This window comes from Ahaetulla prasina, chromosome 4 (assembly GCF_028640845.1).
Source record: "Ahaetulla prasina isolate Xishuangbanna chromosome 4, ASM2864084v1, whole genome shotgun sequence".
Lineage (NCBI taxonomy): Eukaryota > Metazoa > Chordata > Lepidosauria > Squamata > Colubridae > Ahaetulla > Ahaetulla prasina.
This window is the reverse complement of record NC_080542.1, coordinates 17,391,419-17,415,445: the sequence shown is the minus strand read 5'-3', so window position 1 is coordinate 17,415,445 and position 24,027 is coordinate 17,391,419. Positions and strand designations below refer to the sequence as shown.

At 44.3% G+C, this 24,027-nt stretch overlaps 2 protein-coding genes across 6 annotated transcripts in view; both read left to right on the top strand.

Annotated features, from left to right (window-relative positions):
* The window catches only part of KLHL33 (kelch like family member 33), a 57,647-nt gene extending 46,992 nt beyond the window's left edge, over positions 1–10,655 (top strand). The window contains exons 3-5 of one of the 2 annotated variants that reach the window (XM_058180615.1): positions 3,551–4,499; positions 6,661–6,831; positions 8,598–10,655. In XM_058180615.1, the coding sequence (XP_058036598.1) occupies positions 3,551–4,499; positions 6,661–6,831; positions 8,598–9,213 (1,736 nt within the window). In that variant the 3' untranslated portion in view covers positions 9,214–10,655. The remainder of the gene's footprint in view (positions 1–3,550; positions 4,500–6,660; positions 6,832–8,597) is intronic. The other variant, XM_058180616.1, reaches the window with a different exon arrangement.
* A 9,158-nt stretch (positions 10,656–19,813) lies between these two features.
* TEP1 (telomerase associated protein 1) overlaps positions 19,814–24,027 on the top strand; it is a 133,442-nt gene continuing 129,228 nt past the window's right edge. For 3 of the 4 annotated variants that reach the window (XM_058180296.1, XM_058180294.1, XM_058180293.1), the window contains exons 1-2: positions 19,814–19,983; positions 22,944–23,034. The gene's annotated coding sequence lies outside the window, so the exon portion shown is untranslated. Of the gene's footprint in view, positions 19,984–20,064; positions 21,049–22,943; positions 23,035–24,027 lie in introns of those variants that run through there. The other variant, XM_058180295.1, reaches the window with a different exon arrangement.

Below are 24,027 nucleotides of genomic sequence, written 5' to 3'. Positions count from 1 at the left end.
ACTAAAACCCTATTAAAAACCCGCTAAAACCCCCCATATTAAAATCAATCAGGCCAGCCCCGCTTGGTGAAAAAAGAAAGTCGAGCTCGCGTTTAAAGGTCCGGAGATCAGGGAGGAGACGGAGTCCCACCGGCAGCTTATTCCATAAAGCTGGGGCCCCCACAGAGAACGCTCTTCCCCTGGGGGCTGCCAGCCGACATTGACTAGCCGACGGCACCCTAAGAAGGCCCTCTCTGTGAGCGCGCACTGGACATACCAGACAATGGGAGGTATCTGTCGGCAGCAGGCGGTCCCGTAAATATCCCGGTCCAATGCCATGGAGCGCTTAAAGGTGATAACCAACACCTTGAAGCGCACCCGGAAGACCACCGGCAACCAGTGCAGCCTGCGCAGGAGAGGTGTTACATGGGAGCTACGAGGGGCTCCATCAATCCCCCGTGCGGCCGCATTCTGTACCAGTTGGAGCCTCCGGGTGCTCCTCAAGGGGAGCCCCATGTAAAGAGCATTGCAGTAATCCAGACGGGAAGTGACGAGGGCATGAGTGACCGTGCATAACGAGTCCCGGTCCAGGAAAGGGCGCAATTGGCGAATCAGGTGAACCTGATGAAAAGCTCCCCTGGTGACGGCCGTCAAATGGTCTTCTAAAGACAGCCGTGCGTCCAGGAGAACGCCTAAATTGCGCACCGATTCTTTGGGGGCTAACGATTCGCCCCCCCACAGTCAGCAATGGGGTAAGCTGACTGTGCCGGGATGCCGGTATCCACAGCCACTCTGTCTTGGATGGGTTGAGTCGGAGCTTGTTTGTCCCCATCCAGACCCGAACGGCCTCAAGACACCGAGTCATCACATCGACGGCTTCGTTGGAGTGGTTCGGGGCATCATCAGCATACAGCTGACAGCTCACCCCGAAACCACGGATGATCTCTCCCAGCGGCTTCATATAAATATTGAACAGGAGGGGTGAGAGAATCGACCCCTGCGGTACCCCACAAGTGAGTTGCCTAGGGGTCGATCTCTGCCCCCCTGTCAACACCGTCTGCGAGCAGTCAGAGAGGTAGGAGGAGAACCACGGTAAAACGGTGCCTCCCACTCCCAAGCCCTCCAACCGCCGCAGCAAGATACCATGGTTGATGGTATTGAATGCCGCTGACAGATCTAACAGGACAAGAACAGAGGAACAACCTCTGTCCTGTGCCCTCCAGAGATCATCAACCAACGCGACCAAAGCTGTCTCTGTGCTGTACCCAGGCCTGAAGCCGGACTGGCACGGGTCTAGATAAACAGTTTCCTCCAGGTACTGGGGGAGTTGCCAGGCCACCACACTCTCCACAACCTTCGCCAAAAAGCGAAGATTGGAGACCGGACGATAATTAGCCAAAATAGCTGGGTCCAGGGAAGGCTTCCTAAGGAGGGGCCTCACTACCGCCTCTTTCAAGGCGGCTGGGAAGACTCCCTCCCTCAGAGAAGCGCTAGTAATTCCCTGGAGCCAGCCTCGTGTAACCTCCTGGTGGCCAGTACCAACCAGGAAGGACACGGGTCCAATAAACATGTGGTGGCATTCAACCTCCCCAGTATCCTGTCCATGTCATTGGGAGTCACAGGGTCAAACTCAGCCCAAACAATGTTCTCAAGACGTGCCCGCGTCATCCCGTCTGGATCTACCCAATCTGTGTCCAGCCCATCCCAGATCTGAGCGATTTTATCGTGCAGATAACTTCCAAATTCCTCAGCCCGTCCCTGCAAGAGGTCCTCCCGAGCCCCCTGAAACAGTAGGGAGCGGGTCGCCCTAAACAAGCGGCTGGGCGGTTATCTGCCGATGCTATAAGCGCGGCAAAGTATACTTGCTTCGCTGTCCTTATTGCCACTAGATAGGTCTGAATATGTGACCGTACTAGTGTTCGGTCAGATTCGGAGCGGCTGGCCCTCCAGGCGCTCTCTAGGCATCTTATCCAGCGCTTCATCTCTCTCAGCTCCTCAGTAAGCCAAGGAGCCGGTTGAGAGCAGCGCCAGGTCAGAGGCCGCATCGGCATGACGTGGTCCAAACCCCCCCCCCCGCCGCCCTTTCCCAGGCGGCAGCGAGTTCTTCGGCCGAGCCGTGGGTGAGATTCTCAGGAAATGGCCCAAGCTCCGTCAGGAACCTACTCGGGTCCATCAGGCGCCTGGGACGGAACCAATGAATTGGCTCCGTCTCCCTGCGGTGAGGGTCTGCGGTCTGAAAGTCCAGGCAAAGGAGGGAATGATCTGTCCATGGCAGGGGAGTAATGACTAAGTCCCCCACATCCAGATCATTCAGCCACTGTCCCGAGACAAAAATCAAGTCCAGCGTGTGTCCCCCAGTGTGTGTGGGCCCATTCACTAACTGGGTCAGGTCCAAGGCTGCCATGGAGGCCATGAACTCCCGAGCTGATGATGATGACTCACCTACCGATGGCAGGTTGAAATCCCCCATGACCATAAGCCTGGGGGTATCAATTGCCGCCTCGGCTATCACATCGAGCAGCTCAGGCAGGGCTGCTGTCACGTGGCAGGGAGCCAGGTACGTGATCAGTAAACCCATCTGTACCCCATGGCCCCACCGCACAAAGAGAGACTCACAGCCGGCTGTCTGCGGGACAGAGACCTCCCTCGGCTCCAAACTCTCATTTATAATAACCGCAAACCCCCCACCCCTGCCTTGAACCCTCAGCTGATGAAATGCATGGAAGCCCGGTGGACACATCTCAACAAGGGGCATGCCCCCTTCTGTGCCCAGCCAGGTCTCCGTAACGCCCATCAGGTCTGCACCCCCCTCCTGTATCAGATCTGAAATGAGGGGGGCCTTATTAACAACGGACCTGGCGTTGCATAACATCAGTCAAAGGTCGCGGCCCTGAGGAATCTGACCACTCGGGGAACAGGAAAAGGCAGCAGGACCAGAGCACGCAATCGCTTGTAAACAGTGCGGGAGCGCTCCCTGAACATGATATGGTCCCCCCCTTCCACCATATCTGCCCCTCCCATAAATCGTACCGATAGAATAGTGCTCTTGTCCAGGGGCTTCAGTCACCCCCCCTAAACTCTCCACCAGCGTGCCTAACATTCCTGTCCTAATGTTCTCTTTGATTGTATCCAATTTCGTATAGTTATTACAAACTTATGCTTATATACATGCTTATATATCATATAATTATTTCATGCTTATGCTTATATATACTGTTGTGACAAATAAATAAAATAAAATAAATTAATTAATCAGTGGAACAACTTGCCTCCAAAAGTTGTGAATGCTCCAACACTGTAAGTCTTAAAGAAGAGACTGGATAACCATTTGTCTGCAATGGTGTAGGATTTCCTGCTTGAGCGCAGGGGGTTGGACTAGAAGACCTTCAAGGTCTTCTACTTTATTCACCTCAGAATAAAAGAGTTGATAGGGAAGCAAAAAATTAAGAGTGCAAGGCATCTAGTGGGTAGGGAAGAATTGGAACAAGTCTAGATTTGCAGTAGGTAGGCACTATGACCTGTGACCAAGATACAGCCTCTCAATTTCTGACCTCATCTTCTCTACTTTCAGTTCACCGCTTGGCCTTGGCTTGTGGCTGTGAATTCTTCCATGGTATGTTTACGAGTGGCATGAAGGAAACTCAACAGGCCAGGATTCCTCTTTGCACCCAATTCACTGCAGCTGACCTGGGACTGATCATCTCCTTTGCCTACTCAGGAGTGCTTAGGGGTGGGTGGGATTATATATTTGAAGCTGCACAAGCCGCTCTTCAATATCAAGTCTCTGGCATCTTGGACCTCTGTCTGGATCTGTTCCGCTACAAGCTCACTCCAGAAACCTGTTTGGATGTTCTCTCTTTCGCCCATGCTTATGGCCTACATGATCTTGAAAACACCGCAGAGAAGTTTATATTAAACAGCTTTGTTCATGTGGCAAACACATCAAAGTTCCTAGATCTTCCCATAAACCAGCTGGTGCACTTCCTTAGTTCTGACTCCCTCTACATCCTCAATGAACTAGAAGCTTTCCAAGGAGCTGTCCGTTGGTTGACTGCTGACTGGGCCGGGCGGATGAACTGTGCCGAGAAAGTGTTGCAATGCATCAGATTTCCACTGATGTCCAACCGAGAGCTCAAACAGGTTAGGAAAGAAGAGATGATGGCCGATCCTGGTCGCCTCTACAACCTCATGGTTCAGTCCTTAGCTAGCATTCCACCAGGTCCTTCCAAGATGGAGCAACTTCCTTGCCGGGTGAGATATCCAGAGAAGGTCATTGTGATTAGTGGAGGAGATACTTTGACCAAAAATATGGCAACTCGGAGCCCATGCCAGGATTTCTGGTTCACCCACCGCTTCCTCAACGGCATCGGGTTAGTTAAACAAGTGGAGTGGCGTCGTCTTGGCTATCTCCCAGAGAAGCCGCGATTCCGGCACGCCGTAGTGGTCAAGGACAATAAGATGTACCTCTTTGGGGGAAAGCATTATTATGGCGTCAGGGATACCATGTGTTCAGTGTTCAGGTGAGTTGGAAGACCTGCTGCTTGCTTGAAGACGAGAATTGGGAAGGGAGTAGAGAACAGATACGGTCCCATTCTGTGAAGATACTTGTGAGTAAGAGTGGGAAGATGTCAGGTTTAATGTTTAATGAAACATCTGATGGTCGTGAGTATGAGGGAGGGAAATAAATGAACACTGGAAACAACCAGCATTCCTGAAGGTATCTGAAACCAGAGCTGAGGGCAGCTGAGAAGTTTTTATATGGTTCTCTCCAGTGATTGGGAATAGTGGTTGGGAGCTCATCATAGACCACCATGTCCCCAAGATTCATGCTGAAGCTAGTGAACTAGTAACGTATCTATGGAGATTCTCAGTCATTGAGATCATGGTTATCTCAAAAGTGATTTTACAGAAGGCAACCGGACTTTCCTTGAAGATGTTTCGCTTCTCATCCAAGAAGCTTCTTCTAGAACTGAATGGATGGATGAAGATGTTTCGTTTCTCATCCAAGAAGCTTCTAGAACTGAAGAAGCTTTTTGGATGAGAAGCAAAATGTCTTCAAGGAAAAACAAGTCCAGTTGGCTTTTGAAAAAGCACCTTGGGGTGAACTAGCAACAATTTCCATCTATCCATCCATCCATCCATCCATCCATCCATCCATCCATCCATCCATCCATGTTATATGAAGAGTTCAGAAAAAATAGAATAAAATCCACAGTGTTCAGAATATGTAGAACAGGAATGAGACTTATTCCTAACACTCTAGAGTACTTCAGAAGTTGTTCTGCCTATGTATCTCCAAGGCCAGAAGAGGGAACTGGTCCACTGACCTGATTTTGTTCTACATGATTTGGTTAAATAACTTTCCCATCATTGGGTAGATACCTATCCAATGCTACATTAGGGTATGTGACCACATCTTTGAAACAACTGTCTTTCTTTTGTTTCCATAACACACCTCTCCTTTATATTATCCAGATAAATAAGTTGTGGAAATCAAAACATAGCCTAATAAGTCCCAGAAGGTTTTAAGAAGGGCCAGGAGGGATTGTGCTTCTCGGTCCTCTTGCAAACGCTAATTAGCCAACTTTCTACATATGGACTCTGCAGCTGAGAAATAGGAATCAGAATGTCCGTAGTTAAACTTTCTTAACCAGGAGGAACATATATGGCACACAGATTTCTAGGAATAAGGACCAGTGGTTGATTCATAATCAACTGGGAGAAAGAGTTCACAAAATAACAGTTGGAAGGGACCTTGAAGAGCTTCTAGTCCAACTCCCTGCTGAAGCAGGAAATCCTATACCAGCGATGGCTAACCTTTTTGCCCTCGCGTGCCAAAAGCGGAGGGAGCACAGGGAGTCATGCGCGTGCCCACACCCATAATTCAAAGCGCGATGCCTCCCCGGGTGACACCCCCCCCCCGTGCTCCCTCGCTTTTGGCACACAATGGAACGGTGGGCCTGGTAGGCCTGTTTTTTGCCCTCCCTGGGCTCCAGAGACTTTTTTGGAGCCTGGGGAGGGCGAGAACGGCCTTCCCACCCCTCAGAGGCCCATTTCCCAACTTCCGGTGGGCCTGGAAGGCTCGAAAATTAGGTGGTTGGCACGCAAATGTGACTTGGAGCTGAGCTAGGGCAACATTTGTGTGCCAACAGGTATGGCTCCGCATGCCCACAGATATGGCTCCACATGCAACCTATGGCACGCATGCCACAGGTTCGCCATCATGGCCCTATACCATTTCAGACAAATGCCATCCAATCTCTTCTTAAAAAATTCCAGTGTTGGAGCACCCACAACTTCTGGAGTTAAGTTGTTCCACTAATTAATTGTTCTAATTATTCTAACTTTCTCCTTAGTTCTAGATTGGTTCTCTCCTTGATTAGTTTTGATCCATCCATTGCTTCTTGTCCTGCCTTCAGGCACTTTGGAAAATAGGTTGAACTCCTCCTCTTCTTTCTGGCAGTCCCTTTGATATTGGAAGACTGTTATGATGTCACCCCTATTCCTTCTTTTCATTAAACTAGATATCCCTAATTTCAGCAAATGTTCTTTATATGTTTTAGCCTCCAGTCCCCTAATCATCTTTGTTGCTCTTCTCTGCACTCTTTCTAGAGTCTCCACATCTCTTTTTTTACCTTGTGGCATTATTTCCACCTAGAATCCTTATTCCTCCTTTTACAGGTTTGATCCTCTTTGCGGGAGTTGGGAGCGACTAGCTGACATGACCAATTGCCGGAGCTATTTCCCTGCAGTTTTCCTGCATGGTTTCTTCTACGCTCTTGGGGGCAGCTCCAACGAGGTTTATTGCATGGATTCTGTGGAGTGCTATGAACCTCAGAGCAACACATGGAGGTAGGGGCTGGTGGAGACTTCAGCAGAGGTGCTAGGTCCAGGTCTGGAGACCATGCGTTGCAAAGGATACAGGTAGTCCTCAACTTACTAACCTTTTGTTAGTAGCTGTTCTGTCCAGCTCCAGAGAACTCAGGAGATCCAGGCAGTTCAAATAGGTATAAAGATTTATTGTAAGTTTAAGCTCTCTACAAGAATCTCAACTACTAACAGTTAAAGCAATTTGGAGGTTAAAAAAAAAACCCACAAGAATTCATGGTGGGCTGGACTCAGAGGTTGGCTGTTGAGGGTTCACAGGGGTTCGGGACAACCTCTAGCTAAGATTCTGTGCAGTTCGGAGAACTTCCCTGTTAAGTTCTGGAAGTAACGAGGCTGGAGACCAGGGTAGTGACAACAGCTCTTTAATATATGGTGAACCCAGCAACAGGCTGGGGGAAAACCTCTCCTTTTATACAGTTCTACTGGCGGCTTCGTCCAATCAGCAACGTGCTGATTTCCCGCCCAAATATTTAAAGGTACATACAAGAATACATAACATTCCCCAAATCCCATTCCTGGATGGCCCCACCACCCTGCCCCGCCCCTCCCAGGAGTTTCCATGTAGCCTGTTTTGGATGCAGGTAAGTGCAAAGCGTGCACGAAGGCTCATCATGGAGGGCAAAAAGCAGGCCTATTGGAAGTGCAAGAAAGCCGGAAACAGGCCTATTTCTGGCCTCCAGAGCGCCTCTGGAGCCTGGGGAGGCCATTTTCGGCCTCCTGGAAGCTCAAGGAAAGCCTCCAGAACCAGGGGAGGGTGAAAACATACACACACGCCCCACCGTGGTGCAGGAGACCAACTAGGCCACACCCACCATGGCTATGCCCACCCAGCAACCAGGCAGATAACTCCTTGCTAAAATTTTTGAAGCCTACCCCTAGGTGGACTTAGATCTCTTGTGGGCACGAAGGGATTCCTACCTGATAATGAGCTTGACCCCTCTCTCAGGCTCCTGGTTATCTCCTACCCATTCAAAGGTACAATAGTACTGGAAAAAGTGACATGATCCTTTTTCACACTTACAACGGTTGTATCATCTCCACGGTCACATGACCAAAATTCAGACACTTGGTAATTGGCTCATATTTATGATGGTTTCAGATTCACTTTGTACCCATGTTACTAACTTAACAACTGCAGTGATTCACTTCACAGCCGTGGCAAGGGAGGTTGTAAAATGGGACAAAGCTCACTTAACAACTGTTTTGCTTAGCAATGGAAATTTTGAGCTCGATTGTGGTCATAAGTTGAGGACTTCTTATAAATCTGAAGGGGCATGATTTCAGAAGAGAACTTAAATATCTGTTTCTCACAAATAATTTGTTGGGTTTTGACAAGCTAACTAAACATAGACACTCTATGCTTCAGCAAAGCAGTTATTTTCACGTCCTTAATTTTCCTTTAGAGGGACACGATGGTTCAGCCGTTAAAGATGCTGGAAAGCTGATAGCCTGGGTTTGAGACTCGAGCACTGTGGAACAGGGTGAGTTCCCGTTGCTCGCTCCAGCTCCTGCCAACCTAGCATTTGAAACCATACAAAAGTAAGTAGATTAATAGGTACTACCTTGGTAGGAAAGTAACAGTGTTCTACATGCCTTTGGCATATAGCCACACTGGCCACATGACCACAGAAAATGTCTTAGTCCCTCAGCTAAGAAACGGAGATGAGCATCACCCCCTTTAGTTGGACACAACTTGAAAAGGAAACCTTTAATTTTCCATTTTATTCCAGGCCTTGCGCACCCTTGCCTACCCCAGTCTGTGGCCATGCAGCTTGTGTCCTGGATGGATGGATCTATATCACGGGGGGCAGTGACGGCTCGTGCCGCTGCCAATCCTCTATGTTTCGGTATCGTCCAGATGGCCCACCTCTCCTTCTGGCCTCCATGCAGGAAGAACGTGCCGGGCACATCATGGAGGTGCTGGATGGACGGATCTACGTGGCCGGTGGTCTACGATGGCGGGACGGGCACGGGGGCTACGCTGACCAACTGGCCTGCGAGGTGTACAGTCCAGATCAGGACGTTTGGGTCACCTTGCATCCTCTTCCCCAAGCTCATGTCATTGGTGCCTCTGCTGTCCTGAACGGAGAGCTTTACATCCTGGGAGGGTACAGCCATAACACCTATCGAGATACGCATCTCATTCACTGCTACAACCCTTCTCATGACCGTTGGGTCAACCTGGGGACGATGCCTCAGGCTTACGCGGATCTAAAGGCCTGCATCTTAGAAGTGCCCTCCTCTTACAGACAAAGTGAACCACCAATCCCGGATGCTCCCGACTTGGAGGCCCTTCCTGATGCTTCGCTGGATGTGCCCTACCAAAATTCTGGATCAAGCTGCTGAAAGGCTGAAGCCTAGCCTTTCATTGCAGGTCCTTGATTTGCATGAAGAGACCGGGGTTCAAATGTCTTCCTTGGTTGATTTGGGGTCACAGGGTTGTTTTACAGTGGGGATTAATCAAAGAGGGATGTGGCCTGTTTCATGTAAGCTTTGAGTTGTCGGCAAAAAGGCAATATAAACGCTAATGTTAACAAAAATACGGGTAGTCCTCGACTTATAACCATTCGTCCATTCAAAGTACAACCACATTGTCTTTTGTATGAGCAACCTGGTCTTCCCAGTTATGGGACGCTGCATACAGTTCCCATTTAATTTGTTAATTAAATTAAATTATTATTAATAATTAATATTATTTATAATATTAGGTAGGTTAATACATCTACCTAATACCCAAGTAGCCCAGGTTTGAATTCCAGAAGGGTATGGCTAGCTAAGGAGAGCTAAATAGCTTGAAATAGATCTATATTAGTCTCCCTTTATTTCTTTGGCGGTAAAACATAACTTCATTACAACATTAAAAAACACGATGTAGCCCTGGTCCTTGTGCTTACAACCAATGCAGTATCCTCATGGTCACACGATCAAAATTTGGGTTTTTAGCAAGTGATATATACTTATGATGGTTATAGCATCCCAGGGCCATGTAATTGTCATTTGTGACCTTCGCAACTGGCTTTTGACAAGTCAATGTGGGAAGCCGGATTTGCTTAAGCAGTGCATGTGATTCACTTAGCTGTGACAAAAAAAAAAAAGTTGTAAAATTAGCTATGATTCACTTCACAATCACCTTGTTTAGCAATGGAAATCCTGGTACCAATTGTGGTTGTAAGTCAAGGGTTGCCTGCAATAATATTATCTTTATTTCTCACTAATAACAATAATAACTTTATTTCCCACTTGGGTCACCACTTAATTCAAATTAACACTGAAAAAACATGTTTATCTGTTTGGAAAAGCAAAGTGACTGGAGAAAAAGCTCTCACTCCCACATGCAGATATGAGTTGTTTACAGCTAGATTTTTGTGCAGGTGAATACAGTTGGACTGTGTGAACACAACTCGAGTGAAAACCATGGAAAAGGCAGAACAAAACATGAATATATTGGTTGAAGTTCTAGGTCACTTGACGAGGCCCACACTTCTAAGATGAGGGGCCCAGTGGTGAAATCCAATTTCTTTACTACCGGTTCTGTGGGCATGGCTTGGTTGGCTCGGTGGGCGGGGCAGGGGAAGGATACTGCAAAATCCCCATTCCCTCCCCACTCCTGGGGGAAGGATATTGCAGAATATCCATTCCCACCCAACTCTGGAGCCAGCCAGAGGTGGTATTTGCTGGTTCTCCAAACTGCTCAAAATTTCCGCTACCGGTTCTCCAGAACCTGTCAGAACCTGCTGGATTTCACCCCTGGAAGGGGCCCACAAATCCTTCGACAGATAGTGGTTGAGTAAGAGGTTCAGGCCAGGATAAAAACCAAAACTAATTTTTATTTCATGTATGTTGTGATTAAAATTGAATCTAATTAATATTGTTCTCCTGTCCTGCTTCTCACCCCCAACTTTCACCAGACTGAGGTAACTACACCAGTTTAATATTTATCTGCTCTACACTTGATGAAGGCACACAACCTCCACACATGAGAAGCCAGACAGACAACGCTGCAGTGAATCAATCCTCACTAACTTCTTAAGAAACAGGCCTCTATTTGTCCCATTGTAGGGTATTGCTTGGGTGACCTTCTCTGCATTTGAAAAAGCTAACCAGTTTCATACTTACGTTAGCTGGCACTTGACATAAACAAGAACTGATCTAAGTAAGCCCAGAACCTTAAACTATATTCTAGGCTCTGCTACAACAATAAGGGTTAAGAATTGTCTGAACTGCAGATACAATCCAGTATTTCTCAACCTGGGCGCCTTTAAGATCTGTGGACTTCAACTTCCAGAATTCCCCAGCCAGCAAACTGGCTAGGGAATCCTGGGAATAGAAGTCTATTCTCCTTAAAAGTTGCCAAAGTTGAAAAATACAGGTACGACTACGAAACTGTTAGTTCGTGATACTCGGTTGTTGATTAAAGTGTAAAAATCAAGTTGGAGAATTTGAAACAAAGGATAATAGGCATATGGCTCCTCAGTTCCACCAATATTGCTGAATTATAAAGTTATAGCTAAGTTTAATAGCCTCAATCTGCATAGCTCAAATTCACAGGGCAGAGAGCATACTACCCTGACATTCTCCAAAATAATAATATTTTTTTTAAAAAAAAATCCATAAAGTAACTCACACCAAACTACTTCTATATGATGTCAAGCAAATTACACAACTGTAAGCTATTAAGGACAGAACTTGATTCAAACTTCTAATTTAGCAACATTTCATAAGCAGAAAGAGATTGCCAATTTATGCTTTAACATAACCAGCAAGTCATCTCTTCCCAAAGATCCCTTCCCTTTGAACCAGTCTAGAAGAAAAAAACCTGCTTCTGATTTTCTTCCAAGGGAATTTTTTCACCTGAGAAAAGTGATTTAAAAAAAACCTTCCCTCTGAAAATGAAACTATGCGGCATGTCTAAATATAATAAAATAAAATAAAAGGACAAAAACAGGAACACAAATGGGAAAAAGCAGAACATTTAAAATACAGCCAGAAAAGTCCATCTAATTTATTACCTGTTTGAGGAGGACCTGATGCTTGTGAATGGGCGCAAAAACCTCTACGGAGAATGTGGTGTCCGGGAACAGGAAACATCAGGGATTCTTGATTAAATGTTTGCAGGCTGGCTTGTCTTTGTAATTTCTGAGCCCAGTTACTTTCACAATGAGTTTTTTGATTCCACTAGCAAGGCAGCTAATCTTTTAGCAGTGATTGATAGTTGCTCTGCCCAATCCACCAGTATCCTCGCTAGTCACCCACTTCTATACATCTAACCAAAGAATGATTCCAGGGGTGTTTCTCTTCTTAACCACCAGTTTTAAGTGGTCAAGCTCTTATGCTTACAGGATTAAACAAGACATGTGTATTTAAGAAGAATGGGGTATTTCTCGTGTATTTGGACTTCCCAGCATGGGGCCAATTGATCAGACACTGTAGAGGGTGCTACTGAGCCAGATTCAAATAAGGGAAGAGAGGGTTGTAGAGGAAGCTTTGTTTTAGATAGTTAGAAATTCCATAGGTAAAGCTCAACTCTCAGGATGAGAGGGAGGTAGAGCTTCACTGGTTGAGCAATTATGAAGCATACATATAATGCAAATCTTGTTTACTACAGTAGTGGCCGAAATTGTGGAAACCTTTTGGGAAAAGTTTATTTTTGAGGTTTGATGGCTAACAATATCACTTTTTTTTTTTTTTGGAGTTTCAAGATAATAATATTCCACTGCTGGAATGGCCTGGGAACAGCCCAGACCAGCCCAATTGAAAATCTATGGAGCCGACTAAAAAAGCTTGTTAGTCAGAAGTGACCCAGCAATAAAACCCAGTTAATAGCAGCAATCATTCAATCTTGGTTTCACATTATAACAGCTGCAGAACTAAAAGACTTGGTTCACTTCATGGGAAGACATTGTAAGGCTGTAATTCATGCTAAAGGTTACCCAACCTAGTATTAACTGACGTGATAATTTTTGTATATCTCATTTTTTCTACATGTTTAACTTTTCTTCTTTATACTTAAACTGCTATTCTAATAGCAAATCCTTCATAAAAGTTATTGCATTACATTCTTGATTAAATTATCTTTCCATTGATATATAATTTTATGGTACTACTCAAAAAAAAAAAGTGGCTTGTTTTAGAAAATACACTTTTCCCAAAAGGTTTCCACAATTTTGGCCCCTACTAAATAAAAGAAAAAAAAAGTATTCATAATCACGAATTACTCCGATGCCTAGGAAGTCAGGTTTTATGATGGTTAAATGAAGCTGCTTTGATGATATGTGGTATTAGTCAAGGTCTAAGAGAAAGGAAAGAGGAGAGCTTGGATTCCAAGAAAGATACCAAAAAGTTTAAGAGATAAAGGAGATACAAAAAAGCAATTTAAGGATGGTAGGAAGCATATAAAGCTACCTGATTTTATATAAAGTCGATGCTGTGAACACATGATTGGCTCCTGTATTTGTAGGACCAGGAGGAAGTCTTTAGATTTTGACGTCCTGATGAAAAGGCAGGATCTAAATCTAACTGAAAATAAATAGATAGATAGATAGATAGATAGATAGATAGATAGATAGATAGATAGATAGATAGATAGATAGATAGATAGATAGGTAGATAGATAGATAAATAAATGTGGGACTTATTAAGGAGAGGAATTCCCTCCCCCCATGCTAAATCAAAATATTTTCTACCCATTTTGAATGGGAAGAATAAATTGCTTTGGGAACGTGAGCCTTACTGCCCATATCATCACTTGAGACTTTCAAGAAGAGATTGGACTGCCATTTGTCAGAAATGGGGCAGGGTCTCCTGTTTGAGCGAGGTGGTGGTGGTGGTGGTATTGGACTAGATGACCTACAAGGTCCCTTCCAACTCTGTTAATCTGTTAAATATCTGCCTTTTCCCCAGTCCCTGCTCTCCCTAGCAATCCAAATCTCACAGATGAGATCCATCACCCATAATAAAGAAACCACCAGTTAAGAAATATGCTGGATATTAGCACTTGATAGAACAGTCACAAAGGCTTTGGAAAAGATATTGAGATGCCATGATATATATCCATACCTACAAAAATCAGAATCATGCAAGGCAAGGTATATCCCTGTGACATTTTATGGAAGTGAAAGTTAGGCTTTAAAGAAACAAGATAGGAATTGTATTTATTTATTTAGCGTATGGCTAAATATATCAATGTATTTATTTATGTATTGATGTTTCTATACATTGGTGTTGGAGAAGACTTCTGAGAATGGGATGCACAACCAAGAAAACAAAGAAACAGATCACCAAATGAATCAATTCAGAGTATTAATGTATTAATCAATGCATATGCACCAAGACAAATTCCTTGTGTGTCCAATCACACTTGGCCAATAAATTCTATTCTATTCTATTCTATTCTATTCTATTCTATTCTATTCTATTCTATTCTATTCTATTCTCTCCTCACTCAAGGCACAAATGATCAGATTCAAATTATCATTCTGGATATATTAATGCAAAGATTTAGCCCTCTGGAGAAGGCTCTCGTACCAGAAGGGAAAAAAAGAAGAAGAGGATATCCTGTTCAGGCAGTCCTCAACTTAGCGTCCACAATTGAGCCCAAAATTTCTAAGGTTCCTAAGTGAGTTGTGCAAGGAGAGAAGCAACTTAGAACTATGGATAAATTTCCTGGCAGTTAGAACAATTAATGTTCGCCTGTTTGGAACCCTCACCACATCTCTGACATCAATACAATTGAACGTGTCCAGAAATATTTTATAAGAAGAGTTCTCCATTCCTCTGAAAACAACAAAATAGCTTATCCCACTAGACTTGAAATCCTAGGCTTAGAAAACTTGGAACTCCGTCGCCTTTGACAAGACCTAAGTTTAACTCATTGAATCATCTGTTGTAATGTCCTTCCTGTTAAAGACTACTTCAGCTTTAATTGCAATAATACAAGGGCAACCAATAGATTTAAACTTAATGTTAACCGCTTTAATCTAGATTGCAGAAAATATGACTTCTGTAACAGAATCATCAGTGCTTGGAATACTTTACCTGACTCTGTGGTCTCTTCCCATAATCCTAAAAGCTTTAACCAAAAACTTTCAACTATGGACCTCACCCCATTCCTAAGAGGACCATAAGGGGCATGCATAAGTGCACAAACGTGCCTACCGTTCCTATCCTATTGGTTTTTTTTCTTCTTCCTATATATATATATATGCTTATACCTCCTAACATTTACTCATATATATGTTTATATACTATATAATCTTTTTGTATGATGTTGTGACAAAATAAATAAATAAATAAATAAATAAATAAATAAATAAATAAATAAATAAATAAATAAATAAATAAAATGAGTGGAACAACTTGCCTACAGAAGTTGTGAATGCTCCAACACTGGAAGTTTTTAAGAAGATATTGGATAACCATTTGTCTGAAGTAGTGTAGGGTTTCCTGCCTGGGCAGGGGGTTGGACTAGAAGGCCTCCAAGGTCTCTTCCAACTCTGTTATTTGTCAGGCCTGGAAACCATACTAGACTTTAGGGTTCCAGACGCTGCCACATTTTTCCCCTGAGGGGAAGAAGGGGGGCTGAGGGGTATGGTAACTTTCTTCAAGCGGTCAAGGTCGGATGGTGTCCCCACATCTGCAGGAAGAGTGGCAAGAAGATATTCGAATGAACTGGGAGAACGTGGGACCATGTGACCCTCAAAGGGGTCAGGGGGGTGGGACTCTTGGGGTTTATATAACTGGGAAAAGAATCCGGAAATTCAGTTTTGGAATTTCACTCATCATGTGCCAGTTTCCTCATGCTAGTAAAGAACTCTGAAAAACAATGGCTTCTGAGGTTTTTTTATGCAGAAGAGGTTTTTCTGGAACCTTGACATTATTCCAAAACTGAATTCATCTTTGGATGGTGTTGAAAAAAGGAGAAAAATACAATAGGTAAGTCCTCAACTTACAACAGTTCATTTAGTGACCACTTAAAGTTACAACACTGAAAAAAAATGACTTATGACCATTTTACACACTTATTTTTTTGTTTTGTTTACATTTATACCCCGCCCTTCTCCGAAGACTCAGGGCGGCTTACAATGTATAAGGCAATAGTCTCATTCTATTTGTATATTTTTTACAAAGTCCACTTATTGCCCCCCCAACAATCTGGGTCCTCATTTTACCTACCTTATAAAGGGTGGAAGGCTGAGTCAACCTTGGGCCAGGCTCGAACCTGCAGTAATTGCAGGCTTTGTGTTCTAATAACAGGCTTCTCTATTGCCTGAGCTATCCCGGCCCCTCATGACCATTCAGAATCCCCCATGTGATTTGGATGATTGATCAACTGACTCACATTTAAGACGGTTGCAGTGTCTTGGGGTGGTGTCGTCATGTGACCCTCTTTTGCGACTTTCTGAAAAAGAAAGTCAATGGGGAAGCCCGATTCATTTAACAGATGTGGTGAGAAAAGTCACAAAACGGGACAAAACTCACTTAACAAATTTCTCACCGAACAACATAAATTTTGGGCTCAATTGTGGCCATAAGTTGAGGACCACCTATATAAACTTGTACAGCTAAGGATTTCAGACTGAAGATTGAAAAACAGCATCCCAGCCAAACAAAAATAAAAACTGAAAAAAAATTGCCAGGATATACGATGAGCTGCAGATGACCCACAGCTCACTTTGCATGGCAGTGTTCACTACACAGATAGTCCTCGACTTACAACAGTCCATTTAGTGACCATTTAAAGTTACAACAGCAGTAAACAGTGACTTATGACTGTATGCAGCAACCTCATGGACATGTGATCGAAATTCAGATACTTGTTAACTGACTCATATTTATGACAGTTGCAGCATTCTGGGGTCAAGTGATCCCCTTTTGAGACCTTCAGATTCACTAAACAGCCATGTTAGTGACGTAACAATTGCTGTGATTCACTTGGCAACGATGACAAACAAGGTCACAAAATGGGCCACGTTACTGTCTTGCTTAGCAACGGAAGTTTTGGGCTCAGCTTGAAGTCTGTTTGCATTAGATATGTTCACCACCTTGAGTCACCAGATACGTTTCCCACCTAGAGTCATTTATAAAAATAATAAAGGCGGGATAGAAATAAATACATGAAGTAATTAGCCATACGGTGGCTTAAGGTCACGGCCTGATTCACTCACGATGCGCAGCTGCAGTCTGTCAACCCATTTTACCCAAGTTTAATGTTTTCAGTGAATCCACAGAACGTAGGGTTCCATTAAAAAAAACACTAAACCAATGAACAAGTCGGAATATTTGTATAGTATGTCACGGGCTGCTTTGAGACAACACAGTTTTTTTCTCACGTGCTGAACGAACCTACTGTTTGTGGTTTATTTATGTCCATGGAGATTTTCAGTCATCCAGGTTGTGGTTGTCCCAAAGGTGCTTTTTTCAAGAGGCAAATGGACTTCCTTGTTTTTCTTTTTAAGACATTTCACTTCTTATCCCAGAAGCTTCTTTAGCTCTGAAGAGGCCATCTATGTCAAAATTGAACAGCTTTCTCTCAACAGAGGAGAAGGGATGCGACATCATCTATCTCCATCTACAACAGGGGTCTCCAACCTTGGCAACTTTAAGACTTGTGGACTTCAACTCCCAGAGTTGAAGCTGGCTGAGGAACTCTGGGAGTTGAAGTCCACAAGTCTTAAAGTTGCCAAGGTTGGAGACCCCTGAATTCTATAACACAGTTCCAAGAAGGCTTCACACCCATTTGCACCACTCAGGTGATCCTGATTTATTTATTATTTATTTATTTTATTAGATTTATAAACCGCCCTTCTCCCGAAGGACTCAGGGCGGTATACAGCCAAAATAAAAAGAAACAATGTACAGTTAAAATAAAATTAAAAAACTTATTATACAGTGTGGCCGGAATTAAAACAGTTAAAAAAATCTAAAAAAACCCAATTAAAACCAGAGAGAAATTTAAAATTTAAAGCTAAACAATTTAAGAAAGCCCCGCACGAACAAACAGATATGTTTTCAGTTCGCGGCAAAAAGTCCGAAGGTCAGGTATTTGACGTAAACCAGGGGGAAGTTCATTCCAAAGAGTGGGGGCCCCCACAGAGAAGGATCTTCCCCTGGGGGCCGCCAGCCGACATTGTCTGGCGGACGGCACCCTGAGAAGGCCCTCTCTGTGCGAGCGTACGGGTCGGTGGGAGGCATGAGGTAACAGAAGGCGGTCCCGTAAGTACCCAGGTCCCAAGCCTGATGGCACAGATAAACCTCCAGGTGGCCTCGAGGACTCTCTGCAAGAAAGCAAATGCCAATCTGTCTGCAAGGAGTATAAATACTTCCATTGCCCACCATCCAGTCAGAGCTGAAGAAGCTTCTTGGGTGAGAAGCAAAACGTCTTCAAAGAAAAACCAGGAAGTCCAGTTGCTTCTTGAAAAAGCACCTTTATTTACTTTAGATAGTTTCCCGTCTCAATCAAAGTAACTCTGGGCAGCACACATTAGCACTTTGCATACACCCTGACAATTGCCTGCGTGCAGAAAATAAAGATAAGCAAATTGTGGGTAGCACAATCTAGAACTAAAACCAAAGATTAAGTTTGCACAACTCCCTAACAAATTATCTGACAAGTAGCCCTCAACTGTCATAAATATATCCAGTTGCCAAGGCTCTGAATTTTGATCATGTGACCATGCGGATGCTGCAAGGGTTGTGTGAAAAACTGGTCATAAGTCACTTTCGCCAGCGCCATTTTAACTTTGAACAGTCACTAGAATAGAATAGATCTATTCCAGTGGTGGGTTTCAGCAGGTTTTGACCAGTTCTAGAGAACCGGTAGCGGAAATTTTGAGTAGTTCGGAGAACCAGTAGTAAAAATTCTGACTGGCCCTGACCCCTGATCTATTCTCTGCCTTCCGAGTCCCAGCTGATTGGGATGAAATGGGGATTTTGCAGTAACCTTCCCCTGGATTGGGGAGGGAATGGAGATTTTATAGTATTCTTCCCCGGCCCACACCCCCAAGCCACGCCCCCAGAACCGGTAGTAAATTTTTTTGAAACCCACCACTGATCTATTCTATTTAGAATTTATTATTTAGAATTTAGATCGTTTAGAATGGACCTAAACAAACGGTTCTAAAGTTGGGGATTCCCTGTACTCGTTCTTTCTCCTATCTTCACCACTACAACAACCTTGAGAGGTGGGCTAGGCTAAGAGAGCGAGAAGGACTAGCCCAAGGACAGCAGGACGGCTTTGATGTCTATATCAGGATTAGAATTTAAAACTCATAGGTGTTTTTTATTTTTTTTCCCAAAAGGCAACTAAACTTTCTTTTTTGTTGTTGTTGTTTTTTGTTCCTGGAAGAGGTTTCACCTCCCATCTCTCTTCTCAAAATAAAATAAAATAAAATAAAAAATCTCCAGGATGTTTGATGAGCTGCGGGTGGCTCACTTTGCACAACTAGCTTTGCTCGGCAGGGTCGGCTAAGTCCCCAGATTTACAACAGTTCGTTTACAGTTCCTACAGCAATGTTAATTAAGGGGTGTGCATAATTAAGGGGCGTGTATTAAGAGCACAAAAGTGCCTACCGTTCTGTCCTATTGTTCCCTTTCATTATATCAAATTAATATAGTTATTGCATACTTTTACTTATATATGTTTTTATTTTATGATGTGTTTTTTTTATGTCGATGTTTACGTATACTGTTGTGACAAAATAAAATAAAAAAAATGTTGGGGGAGGGGAAGAGCGGCAAATTGCAAATCTGTCACAAATCCCCTTTTTCATTGCCCGGATGTCACTTCGAACGGTCCCGTTATAAATCGAGGACACCTTGTATTAAGATCCCGCCTCGGATCCTTTTCCTCCTGAACCTTCGCGGCTTTGAAACGCAACGGGTTAAAGCCGGGAAGCGTCGGGCGAGGCAAGAAGAAGAGGAGGGACGAATTCCGTTCGTCAGCGGGGCAATAAGCGCCCTATGACCGGGGTGGAGGGAGGCGCCTCCGCAACCCGCTGGCTTCCTTCTTCGCTTGTCCTTCTTTGCGGGAACCGCGGCCGGTTGGGAGCATCGGGGTTGGGCGCAAAGGACGCAAAGGCTCGGTTGGCATCTTGGCTTTAAAGACGTCGCTGCTTCCTGGTTAGAAAAAGGCGTGGGAACTTCAGCTGTCCTGGGCGGTGGGAGGGAGGAGGAGGAGGCAGAGGAGGAGGGTTGTGGGGTACTTGGTGCTCTTGTTGTTTTCTTGCAACCTCAACTATGTAACATCAACATCTTCAACAACAACAGCAATCCCCCATCGTTTCCCCGGTTGGCGGGCCTCGCTCAGCACCCCCCGCGTCACGCCTCGAGCGAGGCCGTGGGGATGGCAATCACGTGTCCTCGAGGGCTCTGAGTCATCCGCAGCCTCCCAGGTCCAAGCGGCGTTAACCTCAGCCGTGCGTCTTTGGTGTGGCTGAGCAGAAATGGGCGAACTTTGCGCTGGTTAATTATGAAAAGGCGCCTTGAGGAGAAAGTTGCCCGAGTAGATTCATTTTCACTTTTCAACCAAGATTTCGTACAGATGAGGTGGGAAAAAAAAGTTTAGAGGCTCTTTTTTTTTTTAAAGGGGTCAAAAGTTTTTTTACAGGTAGTCCCCAATTTAACAACTTACTTCCAGTATTTGAAGGGCTGCCACAAAAAAGAGGGTGTCAAATTATTCTCCAAAGCACCTGAAGGGCAGGATAAGAAACAATGGTTGGAAACTAATCAAAGAGAGAAGCAAAGTTCCTACGTCTGACTCTAAAGATTGGATCAAAGTTAATGGATAGCCAGGAACATTTTATCAAGGCAGTTCAAGAGAAAAACCCAGCCAAGTCAACATATTACGAAAAAGCTGTTGAGACTTTGGAAAAAGTTCAAAGAAGATCAACTAAGATGATCAAAGGCCTGGAGGCTAAAACATAGGAAGAGTGGCTGCAGGATTTGGGTTTGGCTGGTCTAAAGAAAAGAAGAATTAGGGGGTCATATGATACCAATATTCCAGTATTTGAGAGGCTGCCACAAAGAAGATAGGGTAAATTTATTCTACAAAGCACCAGAGGGCAAACTTCCCAACAGTGAGGACAGTTAACCAGTGGAACAGCTTTGCTGTCAAAAATTGTAGGTGCTCCATCACTGAAGGTCTTTAAGAAGAGACTGGACAGCCACTTGTCTGAAATGGTATAGGTCAGTGATGGTTAACCATTTTGGTCCGAATGCCCAAAGCGCGTGTGCGCATGTGCGAATGCACTCGAGTGTGATAGAACCCCCAAAATGTAATGTGAGCACCCCCTACGCATGTGCGGGCGCCCCACACACATGCGCCCCCCACGTACCCCATTTTGGGCCTGGAAAGCCACTTGCACCAACCTGGAAGTCAAAACGGGGCACGGAGGTGTCGCATGAGGCCCCCAGTGCCCCATTTTGAGCCTGGAAAGCCGCCTGCACCAACCTGATCTCCCCGCGCATGCATCCCGCCGCCCCACTGTGCATGTGTGTGGACATCCCGTACAAGTACTCCAACCCTGGCGCATGCGCAGCAGAGACCCGAAGACCAGCTGGTGGAAGGTGGCACGCATGTGTGGTGGAGCTGGGCTGGGGTGACACCTGGCGTCATGGGGGATGCTACCACTGTCATAACTGTCAAAAACAGTCATAATTCATTTTTTTTAGGGTTACGGTTAGGATTAGTAACTTCGAACGATAACTAAGTGAACTGTTGTAAGTTGGGGACTACCTATAAAGAAATTATAGGCACATCTGTAAATATTGACCTATTGGTTTTAATGTTTTCTTACACTCCTATTTAATCTTCCTCCTTTTCCTGTATGTGCTTCCCAAGTTCAAATTTACCCGGGAGAGTGGGGGGAGGTAAATGTATTGGCAAGCCAGGCTTTGTACAGTGAGTTGGCATCAAGAGTAATCACGCTGTTGCACATAGGGAAGAACAAGAAGCCATGTTGGCTTGAATGGACATGTCACCTCATTGACATGTGTGAAATGAAGGAAGTTCTTTTTTTCTCACACCCTGGATTAGTGGCAGTGACACTGAATTAATCAAGGATCCAGGGTGAGGGAAAATTGAGGCTAAGGGATTGAGCAAGTTTGTGTCATCTGAAAGATGTTTGGGGCCTTGAATTCAGGGCGGGGAGCTCTCTAAGCCAGCGGGTGGGATATGTTCCAGGATGTGATCTGAACAAGGTCATGCAGTTTTACAATTTTTGTTTCCTTTTTATTAAGTGTCAGAGCCAGGAGAAAGGAATTTGAAGCATTAGCCACTTCCAAGGTTTCTCAACCTCAACTACTTTAAGAGGGCTGGACTTCAACTCCCAGAATTCTCCAGCCAGCATTGGCTTACTGGAGAATTCTGGGAACTGAAGTCCACTCAGTCAGCATGGCTGACTGGCGTGCATAAGAGCACAAAAGTGCCTACCGTTCCTGTCCTATTGTTCCCTTCATCATATCAAATTGATATAGTTGATGCATATTTTTTTACATACTGTATATGTATATATTTGCTTCAAAATATGTTGTTTTATCTATGACAATTGTTTGTGTATACTGTTGTGACAAAAAGAAATAAAAAAAAACATGGCTGATTGCAGAATTCTGGGAACTGAAGTCTACTCAGTCAGCATGGCTGACTGGAGAATTCTGGGAATTGAAGTCCACTCAGCCAACATGGCTGACTGGAGAATTCTGGGAACTGAAGTCCACTCCTCTTAAAGTAGCTGAGGTTGAAAAACACTGGCCAAGTCTTCTCCAAACAGCCAAAGTGTATCTTCAGTGCTGCTAATTGGTTTGAATTATATATGTGGGTGAGTCTGCCCCTATCTCTAACCAGGCAAAGCATAATAACAAACTAGCTGGTCCTTTGGGGTCTTTGATGCTCTCTGAGCTTGGTGGTTTTATTGCAGATGCTTCATTACCAAACTAGGTTACATCATCAGTACTAGAAGGAAGTTTGTGATTTGCCCATCATAACCTTATTCTAATATATGTGTTTATGAATGTGTGTGTGTTGCTAGCATGTAACAAAATGTGCCGCAGATAACAAAGGCTATTCTTATTTTCTCTTCTAGTATAAAGAGAGAGCTTGTGAAATGAATTGGTAGATTACCATCTACGAGAAGTGACAGGAGAGCTGGGCTTGTCTGGTGATCCTTAAGACAGGTAAATTTTCTTTTGGCTCTTTATCTTCTAACCCGTGGCCTTCTCAAAGGTGCTATTCCATTTCAGCATTCTTTCTCCTTGATAGTGCCTTTGAGCATATTGGTGTCATATCAACATTCAGAATAGAATAGAATAACAGGCTTGGAAGGGACCTTGGAGATCTTCTAGTTCAACCCCCTGCCCAGGCAGGAAACTCTATACCACTTCAGACAAATGGTTATCCAACATCTTCTTAAAAATTTCCAGTGTTGGAGCACCCACAACTTCTGCAGGCAAGTTGTTCCACTGATTAATTGTTCTAACTGTCAGGAAATTTCTCCTAAGTTCCTTCTCTCCTTGATTAGTTTCCATCCATTGCTTCTTGTCTTACCCTTTGGAGCTTTGGAGAATAGTTTGACTCACTCTTCTTTGTGGCAACCCCTGAGATATTGGAACACTGCTATCATATCTCCCCTAGTCCTTTCTTTTCATTAAACTAGACATACCCAATTCCTGTAACCGTTCTTCATATGTTTTAGCCTCCAGTCCACTCATCGTCTTTGTTGCTTTTCTCTGCACTCTTTCTAGAGTCTCAACATCTTTTTTACATTGTGGAAACCAAAACTGGATGTAGTATTCCAAGTGTGGCCTTACCAAGGCATTGTAAAGTGGTATTAACACCTCACGTAATCTTTTTTTTTTTTTAATTGAAAGAGTTTTAAAAAACAAAAACATTTTTCCCCTTTTTTTCCCCCCTCCCTCCCAAAAAACCCCCTTCCCCCCTCCCTCCCCCCCCCCCCCGGCTTCCCGGGTCAATCACAAGGTATTGTTATACATAAACCAAACATAGAATAAAATTTTCCCTTCCAATCCAAATAACCACATCCAAAGCTTTTCATCTCCCAACCCCCTCCCCATTACATAAAATAACTTTCTAATTATTCAAAGGCAATCTGATATTTCTTAATCTGATATCTATTTTGTAGATAATCAATCAATTTTTTCCATTCAATT